Raw genomic sequence first — 24053 nt, 5'->3', positions numbered from 1 at the left:
GCCATGGGGGGGCTGAGAGCGTACAGCTGTGAAGGGGGTGGCTGTGTCTGTGTACATGTCTGTGTGTGTACACATGTGTGTGTGTGTGTGTGTGCACATGCCTGTATGTGTGTGTACATGCCTGTGTATCTGTACATGTCTGTATGTGTTTGAGGGGGCTGAGAGCGTACAGGTGTGAGGGTAGGGTGTGAGGGGGGGTGAGAGCATACAGGTGTGAGGGGGTTTGAGAGCGTACAGGTGTGAGGGGGACTGAGAGTGTACAGGTGTGAGGGGGGTTGAGAGTGCACAGGTGAGAGGGGGCTGAGAGTGTACAGGTGTGAGGGGGTGAAAGCATACAGGTGTGGGGGGGGCTGAGAGCTTACATGTGTGAGGGGGGCTGAGAGCTTACAGGTGTGAGGGGGCTGAGAGCTTACAGGTGTGAGGGGGTTGAGAGCTTACAGATGTGGGGGGGTGTGAGGGGGGCTGATAGTGTACAGGTGTGAAGGGGGTGGCTGTGTCTGTGTACATATCTGTGTGTGTACATGCGTGTGTGCACATGCCTGTGTGTGTGTACATGTCTGTGTGTGTGTGTGTGAGGGGGCTGAGAGCATACAGGTGTGAGGGTGAGGTGTGAGGGTGGCTGAGAGCATACAGGTGTGAGGGGGGTGTGAGGGGGCTGAGAGTGTACAGGTGTGAGGGGGACTGAGAGTGTACAGGTGTGAGGGGGGTTGGGAGCTTACAGGTGTGAGGGTGGCTGAGAGCTTACAGGTGTGAGGGGATGTGAGGGGGGCTGAAAGTACAGGTGAGAGGGGGGCTGAAAGTGTACAGGTGTGAGAGGGGGTGAAAGCGCACAGGTGTGAGGGGGCTGAGAGCGTACAGGTGTAAGGGGAGCTAAGAGCATACAGGTGTGAGGGGGCTCAGAGCTTACAGGTGTGAGGGGGCTGAGAGCTTACAGATGTGGGGGTGTGTGAGGGGGGCTGATAATGTACAGGTGTGAGGGGGCTGAGAGCGTACAGGTGAGAGGTGGGCTGGGAGCGTACAAGTGTGAGGGGGCTGCGAGCATACAGGTGTGAGGGGGTGGTGTGAGGGGCTGAATGCGTACAGGTATGAGGGAGGTGTGAGGGGGGCTGAGATTGTACAGGTGTGAGGGGGACTGAGAGTGTAAAGGTGTGAGGGGGGTTGAGAGTGTATAGGTGAGAGGGGGGCTGAGAGTGTACAGGTGTAAGGGGGTGAAAGCGTAAAGGTGTGGGGGGGCTGAGAGCATGCAGGTGTGAGGGGGGCTGAGAGCGTATAGGTGTGAAGGGGGGCTGAGAGCATACAGGTGTGAGTGGGTTAAGAGCGTACAGGATTGAGGGGGGTGTGAGGGGGGCTGAGAGCATACTGGTTTTAGGGGGGGTGAGGTGGGCTGAGAGCATACAGGTTTGAGGGGGGTGTGAGGGGGGCTGAGAGCATACAGGTGTGAAGGGGCTGAGAGCGGACAGGTTTAAGGGGGGGTGTGAGGGGGGCTGAGAGCACACAGGTGTGAGGGGAGCTGAGAGCATACAGGTTGGAGGGGGGGCTGAGAGCGTACAGCTATGAAGGGGGTGGCTGTATCTGTGTACATGTCTGTGTGTGTACATGCATGTGTGTGTGTACATGCATGTGTGTGCACATGCCTGTGCCTGTGTGTACATGCCTGTGTGTGTGTGAGGGGGCTGAGAGCGTACAGGTGTGAGGGTGGGGTGTGAGGGGGGCTGAGAGCGTACAGGTGTGAGGGGGCGTGAGAGGGGCTGAGAGCACACAGGTGTGAGGGGGGCTGAGAGCATACAGGTGGGAGGGGGGCTGAGAGCATACAGGTGGGAGGGGGGCTGAGAGCGTACAGCTGTGAAGGGGGTGGCTGTGTCTATGTACATGTCTGTGTGTGTATATGCATGTGTGTGTGTGTGTACATGCGTGTGTGTGCACATGCCTGTGTGTACATGCCTGTGTGTGTGTGAGGGGGCTGAGAGCTTACAGGTGTGAGGGTGGGGTGTGAGGGGGGATGAGAGCGTACAGGTGTGAGGGGGAGTGTGAGGGGGGCTGAGAGCGTACAAGTGCGAAGGGGACTGAGAGTGTACAGGTGTGAGGGGGTGAGAGTGTACAGGTGAGAGGGGGCTGAGAGCATACAGGTGGGAAGGGGGTGAAAGCGTACAGGTGTGGGGGGGCTGAGAGCTTACAGGTGTGAGGGGGGCTAAGAGCTTACAGGTGTGAGCAGCGATGTGAGGGGGCTGAGAGCGTACAGGTGAGAGGGGGGTTGAAAGCGTACAGGTGTGAGGGGGGCTGAGAGCGTACAGGTTTGAGGGGGGTGTGAGGGTGTCTGAGAGCATACAGGTGTGAGGGGGGTGAGGGGGGCTGAGAGCATACAGGTTTGAGGGGGGTGTGAGGGGGACTGAGAATGTACAGGTGTGAGGGGGCTGAGAGCATACAGGTTTAAGGGGGTGTGAGGGGGGCTGAGAGCATACAGATGTGAGGGGGGTGTGAGGGGGGCTGAGAGCGCACAGGTGTGAGGGGGGCTGAGAGCGTACGGGTGGGAGGGGGGCTGAGAGCATACAGCCATGAGGGGGGCTGAGAGCATACAGCTTTGAAGGGGGTGGCTGTGTCTGTGTACGTCTGTGTGTGTGCACACGTGTGTGTGTGTGCACATGCCTGTGTGTGTGTGTGTGTACATGCCTGTGTGTGTGTGTGTACATGCCTGTGTGTGTGTACATGTCTGTGTGTTTGAGGGGGGCTGACAGCGTGCAGGTGTGAGGGGGTGAGAGCGTACAGGTGTGAGGGGGACTGAGAGTGTACAGGTGTGAAGGGGTTGAGAGTGTACAGGTGAGAGGGGGCTGAGAGTGTACAGGTGTGAGGGGGTGAAAGCATACAGGTGTGGGGGGCTGAGAACTTACGGGTGTGAGGGGGGCTGAGAGCTTACAGGTGTGAGGGGGATGTGAGGGGGCTGAGAGTACAGGTGTGAGGGGTCTGAGAGCATACAGGTGTAAGGGGGGCTGAGAGCATACAGGTGTGAGGGGGGCTGAGAGCTTACAGGTGTGAGGGGGGCTGAGAGCTTACAGGTGTGAGGGGGTTGAGAGCTTACAGATGTGGGGGGTGTGAGGGGGGCTGATAGTATACAGGTGTGAAGGGGGTGGCTGTGTGTGTGTGTGTGTACATGCCTGTGTGTGTACATATCTGTGTGTGTGAGGGGGGCTGAGAGCGTACAGGTGTGAGGGAGGGTGTGAGGGGGGCTGAGAGCATACAGGTGTGAGGGGGACTGAGAGTGTACAGGTGTGAGGGGGGTTGAGAGTGTACAGGTGAGAGGGGGCTGAAAGCGTACAGGTGTGGGGGGGGGCTGAGAGCTTACAGGTGTGAGGCGGGATGTGAGGGGGGCTGAGAGTACAGGTGAGAGGGGGGCTGAAAGCGTACAGGTGTGAGAGGTGGTGAAAGCGTACAGGTGTGAGGGGGCTGAGAGCGTACGTGTAAGGGGGCTGAGAGCATACAGGTGTGAGGGGGGCTGAGAGCTTACAGGTGTGAGGGGGCTGAGAGTGTACAGATGTGGGGGGGTGTGAGGGGGGCTGATAAGGTACTGGTGTGAGGGGGCTGAGAGCGTACAGGTGAGAGGCGGGCTGAGAGTGTACAGGTGTGAGGGGGCTGAGAGTGTACAAGTGTGAGGGGGGCTGAGAGAGTACAGGTGTGAGGGTGCGGTGTGAGGGGGACTGAGAGTGTAATGGTGTGAGGGGGGTTGAGAGTGCACAGGTGAGAGGGGGGCTGAGAGCGTACAGGTGTGAGGGGGTGAAAGCGTACAGGTATGGGGGGCTGAGAGCATGCAGGTGTGAGGGGGCTGATAGCTTACAGGTGTGAGGGGTGTGTGAGGGGGGCTGAAAGCGTACAGGTGTGAGAGGGGGTAGGAGCGTACAGGTGTGAGCGTACAGGTGTGAGGGGACTGAGAGCATACAGGTTTGAGGGGGGCTGAGAGCATACAGGTGTGAGGGGGGGCTGAGAGCTTACAGGTGTGAGGGGGCTGAGAGCTTACAGGTGTGGGGGGGTGTGAGGGGGGCTGAGAGTGCAAATGTGTGAGGGGGCTGAGAGCGAAAGATGTGATGGGGCTGAGAGCGTACAGGTGTGAGGGGGGTGTGAGGGGGTTAAGAGCATACAGGTGTGAGGGGGGCTGAGAGCATACAGGTGTGAAGGGGGCTGAGAGCGTACAGGTGTGAGGGGGGCTGAGAGCATACAGGTTTGAGGGAGTTGAAAGCTTACAGATGTGAGAGGGGCTGAGAGCGTACAGGTGTGAGGGGGACTGAGAGCATGCAGGTTTGAGGGGGGTGTGAGGGGGGCTGAGAGCATACAGGTGTGAGGGGGGTTAAGAGCATACAGGTGTGAGGGGAGCTGAGAGCGTACAGGTGTGAGGGGGGCTGAGAGCGTACAGGTTTGAGGAGGGCTGAGAGCGTACAGGTGTGAGGGGGGTGTAAGGGGGGTTTAAGAGCATACAAGTGTGAGGGGGGCTGAGAGCGTACAGGTGTTAGGGGGGCTGAGAGCGTACAGGTGTGAAGGGGGCTGAGAGCATACGGGGGTGTGTGGGGGCTGAGAGTGTACAGGTGTGAGGGGGGCTGAGAGCGTACAGGTTTGAGGGGGTTGAAAGCTTACAGATGTGAGAAGGGCTGAGAGCATACAGGTGTGAGGGGGGCTGAGAGCATGCAGGTTTGAGGGGGTGTGAGGGGGGCTGAGAGCATACAGGTGTGAGGGGGGTTAAGAGCATACAGGTGTGAGGGGGCTGAGAGCGTACACGTGTGAAGGGGGCTGAGAGCGTACGGGGTGTGAGGGGGCTGAGCGCATACAGGTGTGAGGGGGGCTGAGAGCATACAGTTTTGAGGGGGGCTGAGAGCATAAAGGTGTGAGGGGGGGCTGAGAGCTTACAGGTGTGAGGGGGGCTGAGAGCTTACAGGTGTGAGGGGGGTGTGAGGGGGGCTGAGAGTGCAAAGATGTGAGGGGGGCTGAGAGCGCAAAGATGTGAGGGGGCTGAGAGCACAAAGATGTGAGGGGGCTGAGAGCGTACAGGTGTGAGGGGGGCTGAGAGCGTACATGTTTGAGGGGTGCTGAGAGCATACAGGTGTGAGGGGGCTGAGAGTGTACAAGTGTGAGGGGGGCTGAGAGAGTACAGGTGTGAGGGTGCGGTGTGAGGGGGGCTGAGAGCGTACAGTTGTGAGGGGGACTGAGAGTGTAATGGTGTGAGGGGGGTTGAGAGTGCACAGGTGAGAGGGGGGCTGAGAGCGTACAGGTGTGAGGGGGTGAAAGCGTACAGATGTGGGGGGGCTGAGAGCATGCAGGTGTGAGGGGGCTGATAGCTTACAGGTGTGAGGGGTGTGTGAGGGGGGCTGAAAGCGTACAGGTGTGAGAGGGTGTAGGCGCATACAGGTGTGAGCGTACAGGTGTGAGGGGGCTGAGAGCATACAGGTGTGAGGGGGGCTGAGAGCATACAGGTTTGAGGGGGGCTGAGAGCATACAGGTGTGAGGGGGGCTGAGAGCTTACAGGTGTGAGGGGGGCTGAGAGCTTACAGGTGTGAGGGGGGTGTGAGGGGGTTAAGAGCATACAGGTGTGAGGGGGGCTGAGAGCATACTGGTGTGAAGGGGGCTGAGAGCGTACAGGTGTGAGGGGGGCTGAGAGCATACAGGTTTGAGGGGGTTGAAAGCTTACAGATGTGAGAGGGGCTGAGAGCGTACAGGTGTGAGGGGGACTGAGAGCGTACAGGTATGAGGGGGACTGAGAGCATGCAGGTTTGAGGGGGGTGTGAGGGGGGCTGAGATCGCAAAGATGTGAGGGGGCTGAGAGCGTACAGGTGTGAGGGGGCTGAGAGCGTACATGTTCGAGGGGGGCTGAGAGCATACAGGTGTGAGGGGGGTGTGAGGGGGTTAAGAGCATACAGGTGTGAGGGGGGCTGAGAGCATACTGGTGTGAAGGGGGCTGAGAGCGTACAGGTGTGAGGGGGGCTGAGAGCATACAGGTTTGAGGGGGTTGAAAGCTTACAGATGTGAGAGGGGCTGAGAGCGTACAGGTGTGAGGGGGACTGAGAGCGTACAGGTATGAGGGGGACTGAGAGCATGCAGGTTTGAGGGGGGTGTGAGGGGGGCTGAGAGCATACAGGTGTGAGGGGGGTTAAGAGCATACAGGTGTGAGGGGAGCTGAGAGCGTACAGGTGTGAGGGGGCTGAGAGCGTACAGGTTTGAGGAGGGCTGAGAGCGTACAGGTGTGAGGGGGGTGTAAGGGGGGTTTAGGAGCATACAGGTGTGAGGGGGCTGAGAGCGTACAGGTGTGAGGGGGGCTGAGAGCATACAGGTGTGAAGGGGGCTGAGAGCATACGGGGGTGTGTGGGGGCTGAGAGTGTACAGGTGTGAGGGGGGCTGAGAGCGTACAGGTTTGAGGGGGTTGAAAGCTTACAGATGTGAGAGGGGCTGAGAGCGTACAGGTGTGAGGGGGACTGAGAGCATGCAGGTTTGAGGGGGGTGTGAGGGGGGCTGAGAACATACAGGTGTGAGGGGGGGTTAAGAGCATACAGGTGTGAGGGGGCTGAGAGCGTACACGTGTGAAGGGGGCTGAGAGCGTACGGGGTGTGAGGGGGCTGAGCGCATACAGGTGTGAGGGGGGCTGAGAGCATACAGTTTTGAGGGGGGCTGAGAGCATACAGGTGTGAGGGGGGCTGAGAGCTTACAGGTGTGAGGGGGGATGAGAGCTTACAGGTGTGAGGGGGGTGTGAGGGGGGCTGAGAGTGCAAAGATGTGAGGGGGGCTGAGAGCGCAAAGATGTGAGGGGGCTGAGAGCGCAAAGATGTGAGGGGGCTGAGAGCGTACTGGTGTGAGGGGGGCTGAGAGCGTACATGTTTGAGGGGGCTGAGAGCATACAGGTGTGAGGGGGGTGTGAGGGGGGTTAAGAGCATACAGCTGTGAAGGGGGGGCTGAGAGCATACAGGTGTGAAGGGGCTGAGAGCATACGGGGGGGTGTAGGGGCTGAGAGTGTACAGGTGTGAGGGGGCTGAGAGCGTACAGGTTTGAGGGGTTGAAAGCTTACAGATGTGAGAGGGGCTGAGAGCGTACAGGTGTGAGGGGGGCTGAGAGCATGCAGGTGTGAGGGGGCTGAGAGCATACAGGTGTGAGGGGGGTTAAGAGCATACAGGTGTGAGGGGGCTGAGAGCGTACACGTGTGAAGGGGCTGAGAGCGTACGGGGTGTGAGCGGGGCTGAGAGCGTACAGGTTTGAGGGGGGTTGAAAGCTTACAGATGTCAGAGGGGCTGAGAGCGTACAGGTGTGAGGGGGCCGAGAGCGTACAGATTTGAGGGGGGAGTTAGGGGGGCTGGAAGCATACAGGTGTGAGGGGGGGTGAGGGAGGCTGAGAGTTTACAGGTGTGAGGGGGCTGAAAGCGTACAGGTGTGAGAAGGGGTGAAAGCGTACAGGTGTGATGGGGGGTGAGGGGGCTGAGAGCATACAGGTTTGAGGGGGTGTGAGGGGGCTGAGAGTGTACAGGTGATAGGGGGGCTGAGAGCATACAGGTGTGAGGGGGGCTAAGAGCTTACAGGTGTGAGGGGGGCCGAGAGCTTACAGGTGTGAGGGGGGATGTGAGAGGTGCTGAGAGTGTACAGGTGTGAGCGGGGCTGAGAGCATACAGGTTTGAGGGGGCTGAGAGTGTAAAGGTGTGAGGGGGGCTGAGAGCGTACAGGTGTGAGGGGGGCTGAGAGCGTACAGTTGTGAGGGGGTGTGAGGGGGGCTAAGAGCGTACAGGTGTGAGGGGGGCTGAAAGCGTACAGGTGTGAGAGGGGGTGAAAGCGAACAGGGTGAGGGGGGCTGAGAGCTTACAGGTGTGGGGGGGTGTGAGAGGTGCTGATAGTGTACAGGTGTGAGCATACAGGTGTGAGGGGGCTGAGAGCATACAGATGTGAGGGGGTGTGAGAGGTGCTGAGAGTGTACAGGTGTGAGGGGGGCTGAGAGCGTACAAGTGTGAGCCTATGCGAATTAGATGTGCGTTTCCCCACATCTAATTCACATAGCAGGAGAATGTGACTGGCTCCCTATGGAGCGGTTCACACATCTCCGGGGCTGACGCGGAACGCACTGCACAAAAACGTGCGTCTTTAGCTCCGTTTCAGGGCCGAATTCAGGCATAGAATCAGCCCTGAGCGTACAGTTGTGAGGGGGGCTGAGAGCTTACAGGTGTGAGAGGGGCTGAGAGCGTACAGGTTTGAGGGGGGCTGACAGCGTACAGTTGTGAGGGGGGCTGAGAGCTTACAGGTGTGAGGGGGGCTGAGAACATACAGTTGAGAGGGGGGGTGTGAGGTGGGCTGAGAGCGTGCAGGTGTAAGGGGGGTTAAGAGCATACAGGTGTGAGAGCGTACAGGTGTGAGGGGGACTCAGAGTGTACAGTTGTGAGGGGGGCTGAGAGCATGCAGGTGTGAGGGGGTTAGGAGCAAACAGGTGTGAGGGGGCTGAGAGCGTACAGGTGTGAGGGGGGCTGAGAGCTTACAGGTGTGGGGGGGTGTGAGGGGGGCTGAGAGTGTACAGTTGTGAGGGGACTGAGAGCTTACAGGTGTGAGGGGGGCTGAGAGCGTACAGTTGTGAGGGGGGTGTGAGGGGGGCTGAGAGTGTACAGTTGTGAGGGGGACTGGGAGCGTACAGTTGTGAGGGGGGCTGAGAGCGTACAGGTGTAAGGGGGGTTAAGAGCATACAGGTGTGAGGGGGGCTGAGAGCGTACAGGTGTGAGAGCATACAGGTGTGAGGGGGGCTGAGAGCGTACAGGTGTAAGGGGGGTTAAGAGCATACAGGTGTGAGGGGCGCTGAGAGCGTACAGGTGTGAGGGGGGCTGAGAGCGTACAGGTGTGAGGGGGGCTGAGAGCGTACAGGTGTGAGGGGGGCTGAGAGCGTACAGGTGAGGGGGGCTGAGAGCGTACAGGTGTGAGGGGGTTGAGATCATACAGGTGTGAGGGGGGCTGAGGCACTGAAGGATTTGGTGTGATGGATAGTGGGAGGATTCAGTGGGTCGGCTAGTGGGTGGGCCCTGGGAAATGTTAGTGGTCAGGCTGGAGGGGGGGCCGCACTAGCGCTAAAGCTGTGTCAGTGGCCCCACAATTTTTGATGGCTGCCCTGCTTCCATGTACCATAGTACTTCTTTCTGCCTTCCATGCACCCTCCTCCTATCATGTTTGGCCACACCCACTTTTTTGCTTAGCGTGCTACAGGTCACTTATCTCCCTGAAACGTCCCTCATTCTCAAGTTGGGAGGTATCTGTGATCATATTGTCAATTCTTTGATGAATCTTCTAATCACATCATTACATATATACACTCCTACCAAATTGTATGTGATGGCAGCAGCAGCAGGACATTGTAGAAGAAGCACAGCACTCGTTTGGTGAAGTGAGGACTACAAGGAGACACACGAGTCCCCTCCTCCAATGTTTCTATGGGAGGACATGGCGGTAGTGAACACGCCCCAGTCAGGTGAGTCCTGTGCAGTTTACCATCCAATGCGGGTTGCAGTAGTTGGCGGAAGTAGGAGCACTTCCAGGTCAGACTCGTCATGACGTGCTGGGGTGACGTAGTTCCATGATGGCCGAAGATCCCGGCACAATTTGTTACCTTCTCCTCCATTCCTTTGCCCGTTCCATGGTTTGTAGTCATGGCCCGGGCCGGCACCCCCTCACCACAGCTCGTGTGACCTCCTCACTTGTCAAGCTGCAGCATGCCTAGGAAAGGGATGCCCAGGAAAGGGAACAGAAAACGGCTGAAGTATCGGGCCGATGATGTAAGCGCCCACAGAGGTGAGAGGGAGGAGCACGTGGATCTGACACCTGAGCCCGGCTCTAATCATATCTCCCATCCTGGATCATAGCTGGCCAGGGGACCTCCTGAACTCCATGAGGTCGAAAGGGAGATTACCAGAGAACTATATGGACTCGTGGGGGGTGGCGCAAGACTAACGGGGACTCGTGGGGGGTGGCGCAAGACTAACGGGGACTCGTGGGGGGGGGGGCGCAAGACTAACGGGGACTCGTGGGGGGGGCAAGACTGACGGGACTCGTGGGGGGGGGGAGACGAGACTAATGGGCACTCGTGGGGGGAGACGAGACTAACGGGGACTCGGGGGGGGGGGGCAAGACTGACGGGACTCGGGGGGGGGGGGGGGGCAAGACTGATGGGACTCGGGGGGGGGGGGGCAAGACTGACGGGACTCGGGGGGGGGGCAAGACTGACGGGGACTCGGGGGGGGGGCAAGACTGACGGGGACTCGTGGGGGGGGGCAAGACTAATGGGGACTGTGGGGGGGGGCAAGACTAATGGGGACTCGGGGGAGGGACAAGACTGACGTGGACTCGTGGGGGGAGGGACAAGACTGACGTGGACTCGTGGGGGGGAGGGACAAGACTGACGTGGACTCGTGGGGGGGAGGGACAAGACTGACGTGGACTTGTGGGGGGGGACAATACTAACGGGGAACACATAGGGGGGCCTGGAAAGGGGACAAGACTGACAGGGAACAACAATGTAGATATTTGCCAGCACACCACATATCTTCAGATTGACACTGGGCTGACAGTGGACAGGTGAATGGACACGGCTAACAGGGACACACAAAGGCACAAGACTAACATAAGGGGACAGTGTTAACAGGACACATAAGGTGCAAGGGACTCCAAATTGGAAAAGGCTATAGGGGAAACCTGATAAGGGTGTAGATGTAGTAAGCCACTTGAACGCAAGCAGCAAATGGTCCTTTCCCTACAATACTCCTGACAGTCAATGAAGATCTGAGCTGGCAGTAATGTTTTTGATTATCAAGAAATCTTGGTTATATTGTCAGTAATGTTGACTCTGTAAGAATGTGGCAGGTCTTGGTTCTTCTACAAATCACGTGAGGATAGGAAGATCGATTGGCAACCTAACACTTTGAGGCCTATTCATAAAACAGAATGGCCTTATCTCTGTCATATCACTACTTTAAAAAAAAAGTCACATTTATAAAGTACAGGATTGTTCTTTATACATGTGCATTTTGCTTGCTTAAGAGTTCCAAATGAGATTGGGCTCAGCATCTCCCCCTATCATGGTGGGCTCCTTGTAAAGTTTTATAGAGGACACTCTGAAGGACACCAGTCTCCACACTATGGTTTGCAGTTTTTTTAGATGTTCCTAAAATGCATGCACAGTGTGAAGTAAACACTGCAGTGTCCTATGGAGAATGTTCTGTGCACTCCTTTTTAAATTGTGCTTTTTTTGTATAGAATTGTTGTTACTCTTCCCCATTTCCATAGTTTCATTTGGTTATATCCTACTACGTATTTGTAAATATGGTTGACTTATGCAACAAATAGTATGTATACTACAGGTTTATCTGTGTTTCCACTGCTGGGAAATTGACATTGATGTGAATGGACTTATTTGTTTTCAGTTACTGTGGCAGATTACGCAAATTCAGATCCAGCAGTTGTGAAATCTGGAAGAATAAAAAAGGCGGTGGCCAATGCTGTTCAAAAAGAAGGTGAGTGCATGTCAGGTGATTGAGACAGGTTGTTCTGATATTGATTACACAATGGCAGGTTCTAATTGATCCTTTAAGTAGATCTTGGGCTAAAGCCATTTATTTTGGCAAATGTTAGTCTCTTTTGTTAGGTGTTTGTTGTTGCCCGTGTCCCAATTGTTGATCACATGGTAAGTGACAAGAAATCTGCCTGCAAATTGCAATTAAACAGAGGGGCCCAGAGCCCACTGAACAGCAGCAAATCATAAAGCAGAACTAAACCCATTAATTCAAAGGTTCCAAAAATAGTTACATTCCTGCAATGCCGGCATTGCTAACTGTTACATGTGCTCGTGTTCCCAACGAAACTGTCTAACCATCAATGGCTGGTGTCATAAATGATCACATGTGCAGCACCATGGCAGTTGCGGATCAAATAGAAGCAGGTTCCTTGGTTGTTAGGCCCCTTGCAGACAATGCAGATCCACCTGCTCAGCGAGGGATCTGTCCACTGAGCAGGCGGATGACGGGTCTGTATCTGCTCTGCTATGCAAAGCGGACATGGACACAGCCACTCTTCTCTATGGGATGGTCGAATGGAAATGGACTGCCTGTCTGTTTCCATCCAACTGTCATCCGATCCGCTGGATGGATCGGGTGTCAGCAGACACATGTCCTCTGATATTCGCCACGCAATAGGGAACAATGAAGAACTGACAGGCGGACCCCAAGGGTCCGTCAGTGTAAAAGGGGCCTTAAGGATGGGAGGTTTAATTCTGCTTTAAAGCTGTCAGTAGATCGGCCTCTACAAGAGAGAGAGACTGTGTATTACTGTATTTTCAACAGTAGCCCTTATTTGAATGGTTTACAAAGCTATACATGCAAAAGGGCCAGCCTGAAGTGATCTAGCAAGATTTAGTTTTCTGACCAACGTTCCACTTTAAGTTACTATGTAATACACAAACCTCATGAAATAAATGATAAAATTCACCAGCGCTTTGGATAAATGGGAATTGCAGGTTAAAGCAGCTGTGCTATACTGCCTATTAAGGGGTGTTACAATATACTTTTCTCTATGAACAGTGCTGACCTATGTTAAACAAACAGTGCTACATCACATGTGGGTGCAAATGCTTGAAAAAATAAAGTGCTAATAAAAAATGCAAACCAAAAATGAATTGCTATAAAAAAAAAATCTACAATAAATGCAAAGTTAAATTCTACAGTCTTCCACACAAAGTGCCAGCATGCTGTGCAATTAATGTTACTATAAAGACATTCTGAAATAAGTGCAAAATTCAGCTCCACAGTCCTCCAAAGTGCCAGCGTTTTGCATTTTTTATTAGCACTTTATTTTTTCAAGCATTTGCACCCACATGATGTAGTACTGTTTGTTTAACATAGGTCGGCACTGTTCATAGAGCAAAGGTATATTGTAACAAACCTCATAAAGTTAACCAAAAACTCCCTTGATTAAGACAAATCCTCTCATTTGCGTCTCACTTGCTCCCCCTCCATGCCACTGCAGTTCACAGCAGGAGAGTTTCAATAACTAATGTAGTACAGTCGATCCAAAAAGCAATATGCAGGACTAGGCATGGCTAGGAGATGATTGACACGTTTCAGGTATTTGAATCAATGACAATTTTAATGGGATGCCAGTGTTCTTTTTAAACACCCGACAGAGACTCTAATCATTTGCTATTGTATGCAAAATAAACTAAATATATACAACTAGCGTAAGTATCTGAATCTGTTGATGTTCGGTCAGGCAGTTTAGAGGCCACCAGTTGTAAAGGCTGCCTTACATTTTACAGTCTGTATAATCTCCTTTAGAGTTACCAAAACTTTATAAAAGGACCACAAACCTATTTATCCAGTCATTCTATATCCAGTCCTAGTTGATGGTAGAGCTAAAGGAGATTATATGGTGAGCGTGAAACTGCAGGTGATGTCTGCCTTTGTAATTATCTCACCAGTGGTTGTTCTTATGTTCTGTCCTTTGCCATTTTGATCCTAGGGTCTTAGGAATGATCTTTAAAAGAGAGCATGCTTTTTATCGTGCTATAGCAAAGTGATCCATTCTCTTTTTACTCTTCCTGCAATAGTGAAAGCACTTTGTGGTCTTGAAGCTTCCCAAGTGCCTACTGAAGATGGGTTATCTATATTATCAGAGAATGGACAACCCTATGGGAGCAGCGATGAACTGGAAGATAGTGAAAATCTAAATGATACTTGTAGAAAAAAGAAAAGTAAAAAACATAAAGGTAAGGAAGTTCACAAATTTTTACACACTGATCAGCCATAACTTTTTGACCATTGACAGGTTACACGAATAACTCTGATTATCTCATTACATTGCTGCATCTGAAAGTAAGTGGGCTATATTAGTCAGCCAGTAAACATGTTGTCCCTGAAGTTGAAATTTTTGAAAGCAGAAAAAATGGGCATCGCGGTTTGTGTATGGGGTTACGTATCCTAAGACAAGTCAAGGTGCACGTGCCAACCTATGTCCACAGCCAGAAATCGTCTGCTTCAGAACTGGAGCATGGAGCAATGGAAGAAGGTGGCCTGGTCTGATGAATCACATTTTCTTTTACATCATGTGGGAAAGCGATGGCACCAGGATGCAGTATGTGAAGGAGGCAGTGTGATGCTTTGGGCAATGTTCTGCCGGGAAACCACCTACCTAAACATTTTTGTTGACCATTACATCCCTTCATAGAAACTGTATTCCCTGATGGCAGTGGCCTCTTTCAGCAGGATAAGATGCCCTACCACACTGCAAAAATGGTTCAAGAATGGTTTGGGGAACACAACGTCGAGTTCAAGGTGTTTACTTGGCCTCCAAATTTTCCATTAAATGGATTAGCCATAGCTTTATGACCGCACACCTATTTTTGAGTAGCTCCCCTTTTTTGCTACCAAAACATCCTGACCCTTCAGGGCTTGTACTCCACTGGACCTCGGAAGGTATGCTGTGGTATCTAGCACCAAGCCGTCAGTAGCAGATCCTTTAAGTATTGTAAGTTCCTAGGTGGGTCCTCCATGGATCCGACTTGTTTTTGCAGCACATTCTACAGATGTTCAATTGGACTTAGATCTGGAGAATTTAGAGGCCAAGTCAACACCTCAAACTTGTTTTGTTCCTCAAACGATTCTTGAAATGATCAGACCAGGCAACCTTCTTCCATTGCTTGGGGTTCAGTTTTGATAATCACATGCCCATTGTAGGTGCTTTTGGCTGTGGACATAGGTCAGCATGGGCACCTTAACTGGTCTGCGACTACGCCATCCTATACACCTAAAATTGTGTGCTCTGACACCTTTCTACGGGAACCAGCATTAACTTTTCAGCTAAACAGGATAATTACCACCGCTCTAGGTGATCGGGTTCAAGCTTCCCGTCCTCCGCTATGTGGATGATTGTGAGAGCCCCAGGTGCCGGCAATTGCTATTCCAATGGTATGTGTGTGATGGAAAAATCTGGACAGCCGCACTCCGGATTAGAAAAGTGAAAAATAAAATCCTCTTTATTGAAAAAGTAATAACATGATTAAAATCCGTACATGGCTTTGTTGGGATAATGCAGCATAACCGCTAACGCGTTTCACGCTCCCATAGAGCGCTTACTCATAGCTGGTTTGTACAAAAGTGATCACAACTTATATACACATAATTTATCTACCACATGACTACATATTGATTATCTGATTTGAAACAGCTGATCGTTAGTCTGTGTGGGGTCTTTTTGGCATAGATGTGATTGGATGTGCGTCCTATAGTGGATTCACTAATGAAGACATGAATATATAAATGAAATGTATTCATATTGGCAAATGTCAACATATATAAATAATAAAAAATTCTATTCAAGGTTTTTGAAAAACATGTTTGTTATTTTTCAAAACCACAATAATGAGATGGGTGCTGGAATTTGACGTTCAAACGTATAAATTATCATACGGATAGGCGCAAGTATGGGCAAACTATGTGAGCTGGTGGCTGCGGTATAATGTAAACGGTGTATAGGATGAGAATTGGAATTAGGTCTATATGCATGTGATAAAAAGATGTGCATCCAACACCACTATCAGTGTCTACAAGAAAAGACTAAATATGTGTGTATGGTGCATAAATATATGCAAAAATTTTTTTTTTTTTTTTTTTTTTTTTTTTTTTTTACGACATAAAGATAAAAATGATGATGAAAAGCAATTCTTTATATGTGTGTGTATGTGTATATGCATGATGATTTCAACTTTCAAAAAACGTGGTGACATATGTGAATTGGAAGCTGGGCAGGAAACTGGCGTCCTGTCGCAATAATGCGACCAAAAGTCTCCTGATTTACAGGAGTCTATGTGTGAATAAATGCTTTTGCTTCAATTCCTACATGTGTGAATATTATTCTTTGCAACATATAAAGGATTGTGAAACTTATCACTCTCTGATAACCCCGCCACTCCAGCTTCACAAAAGTGCTCATTTAAAACCTTGCATCACTCCGTATGGGATGCATTAATCCCAATCAGGTAACAACATTAACGTTGCTGAACGTCTTTCTTTGAAGCAATCACATCTCTCGATGAGTTGTCTTCAAGTGTATGGGCAGAACTATATGAGGTAGATAAAAATGGGACAAAGTGCAGTGTTTATGCACCTGTCTCTATTCTTTTTATACATAGTATAATATTGGCAGTGACCATATGACAGGTTCTTCCAATATATGTGTTTATATCAATAGATAAGTAACAATCTCACTAAACCAATTACTATGTGAAATAAACAACTAATCTACCTCTTTGAAGACCACAGCTCTTAAATCAACTCAAAACACATGGGAACCTTGCAAAAAAGGTAATGAACCATGTACACATGTGGTAAAAAACATTTGTGCAAAGTTAGGCTAGCCATACACCATACAATTCTCCCGGGCAACTCTGGTCTAGATTCACCAAAACCATACAATAGGAGGCCAAACCCAAACACCCTCAACTTGTATGCAATCAGGCAGGCCCTTCTACCACACAGCTGAAGGCAAATCCAAAGAAAATTGGACAAGAAGATTGCACGGTGTATGGCCAGCTTTAGTGTTATGGTCTACCTGCAGCTACCATCAAACAATAATGTCTAATTAGAAACGAGATTCAAGTGACAGTGAATGCAAAAGATATAGTAAATTGTTTCTTTTAAATGAAAACATATATGCATATCACTAGTCATTTGCTCGTATGGATTGGAGTGTGTGTAGCCCAATAAAATGTATCGGTTACTGGGGATATGTGTAAAAAAGGGAACTGATATATTGATATTTGCTCCATCATCCACCAAAAAAGGAATGTGGATGTGTAATCAAGGAAAAAGTTGGGAGGAAAGGGTTACAGATGTATTGCTCGGGGATATAGCTTCAATGTTGTTTTATTCATAGAAATGTGAAACGTCCCACTCAAAGTTTAACCCCCGTGGAATCCTGGTGTCTAACGAGAATATCCAAAGGACTTCTCGTTTGCACAGTAACTGGAATCTGTCACCTCCTCTCACTGGTGTGATGATTTTCTCAATGCCCTGAATAGTTAAACTGGAAGTGTCTTTGTGGTGTGTGTAAACCCAGTGCTTTGATACATTAGTTAAGATCTCCTTCTCAATATTATACAGGTGATCATGTAACCTGTCTCTGAGACGCCGTGTTGTGCGTCCAACATATTGTACCTGGCAACTGGTGCATGTGATAACATATACCACAAATTTGGTGTTACAATTAATGAACACGGGGATCGAGAATTCTTTTTGATTGCTGCATGATTTTATGAGTTGACCCGTTTTAATGTACCTGCAGTAATTACAAGTTTTTATTCCACACTTGAAATTGCCTGTGAAATTGAGCCAATTGGATTTTGTTCGGTTGGTTGAGAACAAACTGGGAGACAGTGAACGTCCCAATGTGGGTGCTCTGCGGGATACAACCTTGATCCCTTTAGAAAGGATGTTACTATATATAGGGTCATTATACAAAACAGGAAGGTGTTTCATGATAATTTTCTTGATTGTATTAAATTCTGAGCTGTATGGAGTAGAGAATACCGGGATTCTAGGGGACATGTCCCTTCTCTGTTGAATGTTTCTAGCTGGTTTTTTCTTTACAAGTGAAGGTCTTGGGATGGATCTTACTGTGTTGAGTGCTTTTTGTATTGATGTTTCTTTATAGCCACGAGCTTTAAACCTGTTTGCCATGCTTTTGGCTTCAGCCTCAAAAGCATCAGGAGAGCTACATAGGCGCTTTAACCTTAAAAACTGGCTATATGGAATGCCTCTGATGGTGTGTTTAGGGTGTGCAGAGTCAGCTCTAAGTAGAGTGTTGCCACTGAGAGGTTTTCTGTACAGACTGGATTGAATCGCATCACCGGACCCCACCAGTTGCACATCAAGGAATTCTATAGATCTGGATTGCAGATTTCCCGTAAATTTTAAGTTTAATGAATTGTCATTGAAATATGCCAGCCAGATATCCAAATTAGCTTCTCTATCTGATGTAATAAATAACAGGTCGTCTATGAAGCGACAGAAAAAGACCGTATCTTTGCGGCGGGGACTATTTGGTCCAAAGATGCGGGACCTCTCCCACCAGCCCATATAAATATTGGCCAGTGAGGGGGAAAATTTGGCTCCCATAGAGGCCCCGCATTTCTGGAGAAAATAGTCCCCATCAAACATAAAAAAATTGTGTGTTAAAAGGTACTCCAGGGCTTGTACAATGAACTCTTGTAAAATCAAAGAGAGTTTGCCTGTTTTTCTAAGAAAATAAGTGACTGCCTGGATCCCCAGATGATGTGGGATACTAGAGTACAAACTAGATACATCACAGCTGATCCATCTATAATTGTCTTCCCATTTAATGTCTTGCAGTTTGTTCAATAAATCGTTTGTATCTTTTATGTAACCAGGGAGACTGGTGGCTATTGGCTGTAAATGAGAGTCTACCCACTCTCCTAGGCATATATTTATGCACCATACACACATATTTAGTCTTTTCTTGTAGACACTGATAGTGGTGTTGGATGCACATCTTTTTATCACATGCATATAGACCTAATTCCAATTCTCATCCTATACACCGTTTACATTATACCGCAGCCACCAGCTCACATAGTTTGCCCATACTTGCGCCTATCCGTATGATAATTTATACGTTTGAACGTCAAATTCCAGCACCCATCTCATTATTGTGGTTTTGAAAAATAACAAACATGTTTTTCAAAAACCTTGAATAGAATTTTTTATTATTTATATATGTTGACATTTGCCAATATGAATACATTTCATTTATATATTCATGTCTTCATTAGTGAATCCACTATAGGACGCACATCCAATCACATCTATGCCAAAAAGACCCCACACAGACTAACGATCAGCTGTTTCAAATCAGATAATCAATATGTAGTCATGTGGTAGATAAATTATGTGTATATAAGTTGTGATCACTTTTGTACAAACCAGCTATGAGTAAGCGCTCTATGGGAGCGTGAAACGCGTTAGCGGTTATGCTGCATTATCCCAACAAAGCCATGTACGGATTTTAATCATGTTATTACTTTTTCAATAAAGAGGATTTTATTTTTCACTTTTCTAATCCGGAGTGCGGCTGTCCAGATTTTTCCATCACACACATTAACTTTTCAGCTATTTGAGCTACAGTAGCACTTCTATTGGATCATGCTACTTGAGCCAACCTTCACTCCCCACGTGCATTCCTGAGCCTTGGCCAGTCAGCAGTTGGCCGGTTTTCCTTCATTGGATCCCTTTTGGTAGGTCCTGACCACTGCGGACTGGGACCATTCCACAAGAGCCACAGGTGCCATTGTAGCCACAATTTTATTCACTTTACCTGTCATTAGTCATAATGTTATGGCTGATCGTTGTACTTTTTTTTTTTTTTTTTTTTACCCCCCATCTTAAATAATGAGAATATTGCTGCCAAGTGGGTTCAAAGCAGGAATGTAAAAATTGTGCTCGTACAATTGGGGGGGGGGGGTATACAGGTGTGAGAGCTGAAGTGGTTTAACAGGTATTTTTTGTACTTAACCACTTCAGCCCCAAAAGATTTTACCCCCTTCCTGACCAGAGCACTTTTTACAGTTTGGCACTGCGTCACTTTAACTTTGCACGGTTATGCAATGCTGTAAACAAACTAAATTTGCATCCTTTTTACCCACAAATAGAGCTTTCTTTGGTATTTGATCACCTCTTGCGATTTTTGTTTGCGTTATAAACAAAAAAAGCGACAATTTTGAAAAAAAAAAAACTATTTTTTACTTTTTGCTATAATAAATATCCCCAAAAATGTTTTTAAAAAAAATTTCTTCATCAGTTTAGGCCAATATATATTCTTTTACATATTTTTGGTAAAAAATCGCAGTAAGCGTATATTGATTGGTTTGCGCAAAAGTTATAGTATCTACAAACTATGGGAAAGATTTATGGCATTTTTATTATTTTTTTTTTGCTAGTAATGGCTTTGATCTGTGATTTTTAGCAGTACTGCGACAGACAGATCAGACACTTTTGACACTTTTTTGGGACCATTGACAATTATACAGAGATCAGTGCTATAAAAATGCACTGATTACTGTGTAATTGTCATTGGCAGGGAAGGGGTTAACACTAGGGGGCGATCAAGGGGTTAATTGTGTGTTCTAACTGTGTGGGGATGTGAGTGACTAGGAGAGGAGACTTATCGTTTTTCCTTAGTAGGAACAAACGATATGTTTCCTCTTCCCTGACAGCACAGGGATTTGTGTATTTACACACACAAATCCCGTGCTGGCGCTTGTGTGCGTGCCCGTCAGCCATGCGCATCGGGTCTCCCCCGCCGTGCGGTGACCGAAAAAGGGTAGGACGTACCCGTGCGGAATTTCGCCCAGGGGAGCCGTTCTGCCACAGTATATCTGCGTGGGCCAGTCGGGAACCGGTTAATGAAAATAGCCTGATAAGTGAAAACCAATGTAGCTACAACATATAAGTACTGGTAAGTTCTAATATATCAATTTTTTTTTTTTTCTTTCCAATGTCAAAGGAATACGTGTCCATAACAACTCCCTAATATTAATGATGGCAGTCCTGTCGGACACTTTGCCTTAAATGCCAGCAAACTGCCACCATTCTCTTTGATAATTCCTGTCATGACCTATCTTTACTACATACTAGGTTTTCTTTTTCTTTAGCTTTGAACAGAGTGGGGAAGGCATAGAACTTCTAGCAGTGTTTTGTCATCTCTGTGCTTTTAGGGGAGATTTCCCCTTATATCAGCTCAAGAAGTTTTGGGAAACTTTTTGCAGGAGGTCAGAGATTGCAACAAATTTTATTTTTCAGTAAAATGCAATAGGGGTGACAACCAGCACTGATTTGTGTACCCTCTATTAGGCCTCATTTAGACTAGCGGTTGGAGGGGTGTTTAAAAATATGTGGGTAAGCCACTTTTTATTGCACCCAACTGCCCCTTCCGCTTAAGCTGCAGTGGCAGTGAATGGAAGTGTTTCCATGCCACAGTTGCTATGCTTTGCTTCCCGCCCGCAGCAAAAACTATCCAACAAATTGCAATCTGTGGCCGGAAAGCCCACCAAACGCGACCTATTCAAGCGCTTGTTTGGCAAAAATTGGGTTAAAATAGACGGTCACATTGCCTCCTCACCACCTGTCAAAGTAGCCAGCTCTGTGTGTGAATGAACTACAAGCCCCAACATCTTTTGTGGCTGTCGGCCTGTAGTTCTCAATGAACTACCATGGGGCTGTGGTTCATCGATTTTTTTTCCTGTCCGTGTATCTGCTTGCCTGTATGGGCTGACAGATCTGCAGGAGACCTGCATGGCACCAGTGATCTGCTGATCGCTGGTGCAATGCTTTACAGGCTCCAAAATAAATGCACAGTTCCCAGAAGACAGGGTGACCATTCAAAAAGCTCAGCACGACTCGCACATGCGCAGTAGGAAATGGTTGTGAAGCCTGAAGGTGTTCTAGAATAAATTGGTATGAACAAATATGTATTTTGTTTTTCAGAAACATTTTTAGAAGACACAACTGGAGGCGACTATACTATTGACATTTGGCTTGTCCTTTCCAACTACATAAGACCTGAAGATGTTTTGACATTTGCTCTTATTTGTAAGAAAGCTTGGACCGTTACTTGCACTGCTGTCTTTTGGATGAGATTGTACAAAAGGTGTGATAAGTAGTGTAGAATATTATTTATGCAGCTTATATTTTATTCACCCTAAGGAACAAGTCCCCCCAAGACTGATATTTCAGATTTTGGTACATGCCAAGTAGGTAAACCACCTAAAGTTTATTTATCTTTTTAATTCTTGAGGACTTAAGTGGCAAGACCTAATTTCTTCAATTCTCTAATCTTTTATTTCCAGCAGCCATCACACGCTTCTTCCTATATGTATAATTTATTTTACTTTTATGCAGAAGGAGTGACAACAACCATGGTGGGTGAAAACGCCCAGAATTCCAAAGAGAGCTCACTTATAAGTAGGAATAATTACTGGAAGGTCTCTTGGCTGCAATCCTTAGTTAAAAGAAACAAGTGCGTGTGTCTGCCTATCCCATTTCCACCTATAACTGAAATATCACTTTTTGGAGGACAGGTCATTAAAAAAAATATTTGTATGATTTTTTTTTTTTTTTTTTTTTAATGTAGCATGGCCTTTTTTTTAAGGGAAATTCAGGAAAGCAAGGTCCATAAAGACATGAATGAGCGAATTTGGGGCGGGGGAACTTGACTTACCTGCACAGAGTCCTGGCCTCAACTCGATAGAACACCTTTGGGATGAATTAGAGTGGAGACTGTGAGCCTTCTTGTCCAACATCAGTGCCTGACCTCACAAATGCGCTTCTGGAAGCAAGGTCAAACATTCCCATAAACACACTCCTAAACCTTGTGGACAGCCTTCCCAGAAGAGTTGAAGCTGTTATAGCTGCAAAGGGTGGGCCTACTCAATATTGAACCCTACAGACTAAGACTTTTTTTTTTTTTTTTCCCAAATTATTATTTTTTATTTATTTTATTTTTTTATTTATAGCACCCCTGCACACACGCCATTAAAAAGGTGCAGCGCAGGGTGAGCATGTATATGTAAACCTCAATTGTGACACACATGCGAGGTTTCATTGCAAACATCAGAGTGAGGGCAATAATTCTAGGGCCGTAATGCTAAATGTATAACTGGTAAACATTTTTAAAGCGTCACTTATAAAGAATTTTTTGTACCATAGTTTTTTGCGATTCCACAGGCATGCACACTTTTAAGACTTGACATGTTTGGTATCCATTTACTCGATGCAACCCAATCCTTAATATTTAACAAGAATATTGTGTACTATAATTCATTTTAGTGTATTTTTTTCCTGAAAATACAGTAGGTGTTAAAGAAATACCTGCGCAAATATCTAACATAAATTGCACCTACCACTTTTATTCTCCAGGATTGCTGCTTTGAGAAAATATATACTTTTTGGGAGGTTTACTGTAACTTCTAGCAAAAAAATTGCAAATTTTAACGTGTGCAGAAAATGAAAAAATTGTCCCTGTACATAAGTGGTTATCCCCACCCAGCAGCACTCAGTCCTGTAGTACTGTAAACCCAGCCTGCCAGTGATGATGCCATTCTTGGGGGGGGGGGGGGGGTAATGGACAAGCTGAGCTTGCAGGAAGTGAGCAGATTTTAAATCCTATAAGATTTTGACTGGTATATGATTTTGAACTTCTGCACAGAAAATTGACGAATTGCTGCTGGAGCCACAAAGTATATGGAGTTGCCAGTGGCAATCCACTCATTGCCAGAAAAGCACTAAATTGGTTGTCCATAAATATGAATATTCAAATTTATAACACAAATCAAGAGAAGACAAGCTAATATGTAGTCCAGGACTTGATACTTTTAAATGCTATGCCTGTGTGCTTAGTTCCTAGCTGTTAAGTTACAACGTTCAGAAGAGGTTGTCAAACGTCCAGTGTACGTGAAGCCTTAGTGTGTAATTGATTTTAGAATGCGTTTCCGAGACCACATAAATAGTTTTGTGTTCAGGAAATTAGTTGTACATGCGCGTTCAGATAAATGCTGATGCACAAAATCAACATTTACATGCGTACAGCCATTTGCTTGTACGCCGGGCTGTATGTGCAGAACAATGTATTGCAAAGAAGTAATGGAAAAATCTGTAAATGCTCAAGTCATGCACTGAGTGCATGCAGGTTAAAAAAAATAGTTTCTTTCATATCAAATACCTTTCGGGCCAACAGGGATAAGTAAAATTATTTTCCATGTAAAGAGAGACTGCCTGATCTTTAGATTAAAGAGAATAGTTGTCTTTGTCTTACGTATTATATGTATGTTTTAAAAGAAATACCATGGAAATGCTTTCAAAATAGTACTTTAGGGCCGGTTCACAGTCGCACCAGGAATCACACAGGAACATGCTGTACGTTCCTGTGTGATTCACATGCGATCCAATTGCAGTGTGATTTTAGCCCATTCGTTTGAATGCGCTGAAATTGCATTGGACTGTCACAAAAGTAGT

At 48.1% G+C, this 24053-nt stretch overlaps 1 protein-coding gene across 4 annotated transcripts in view; it reads left to right on the top strand.

Moving 5' to 3' along the window:
* The first annotated feature begins 9411 nt into the window (after nt 1-9411).
* TMEM183A (transmembrane protein 183A) overlaps nt 9412-24053 on the top strand; it is a 32575-nt gene continuing 17933 nt past the window's right edge. For 2 of the 4 annotated variants that reach the window (XM_073615650.1, XM_073615649.1), the window contains exons 1-4: nt 9497-9774; nt 11403-11492; nt 13580-13738; nt 21528-21690. In XM_073615650.1, the coding sequence (XP_073471751.1) occupies nt 9696-9774; nt 11403-11492; nt 13580-13738; nt 21528-21690 (491 nt within the window). In that variant the 5' untranslated portion in view covers nt 9497-9695. Of the gene's footprint in view, nt 9455-9495; nt 9775-11402; nt 11493-13579; nt 13739-21527; nt 21691-24053 lie in introns of those variants that run through there. The other 2 variants (XM_073615648.1, XM_073615647.1) reach the window with 2 other exon arrangements.

The sequence above is a fragment of the Aquarana catesbeiana genome, linkage group LG02, assembly GCF_042186555.1.
Source record: "Aquarana catesbeiana isolate 2022-GZ linkage group LG02, ASM4218655v1, whole genome shotgun sequence".
In the NCBI taxonomy this organism is placed as follows: Eukaryota; Metazoa; Chordata; class Amphibia; order Anura; family Ranidae; genus Aquarana; species Aquarana catesbeiana.
Note: the sequence above shows the minus strand (reverse complement) of the source record. Positions and strands in the feature narration are given on the sequence as shown.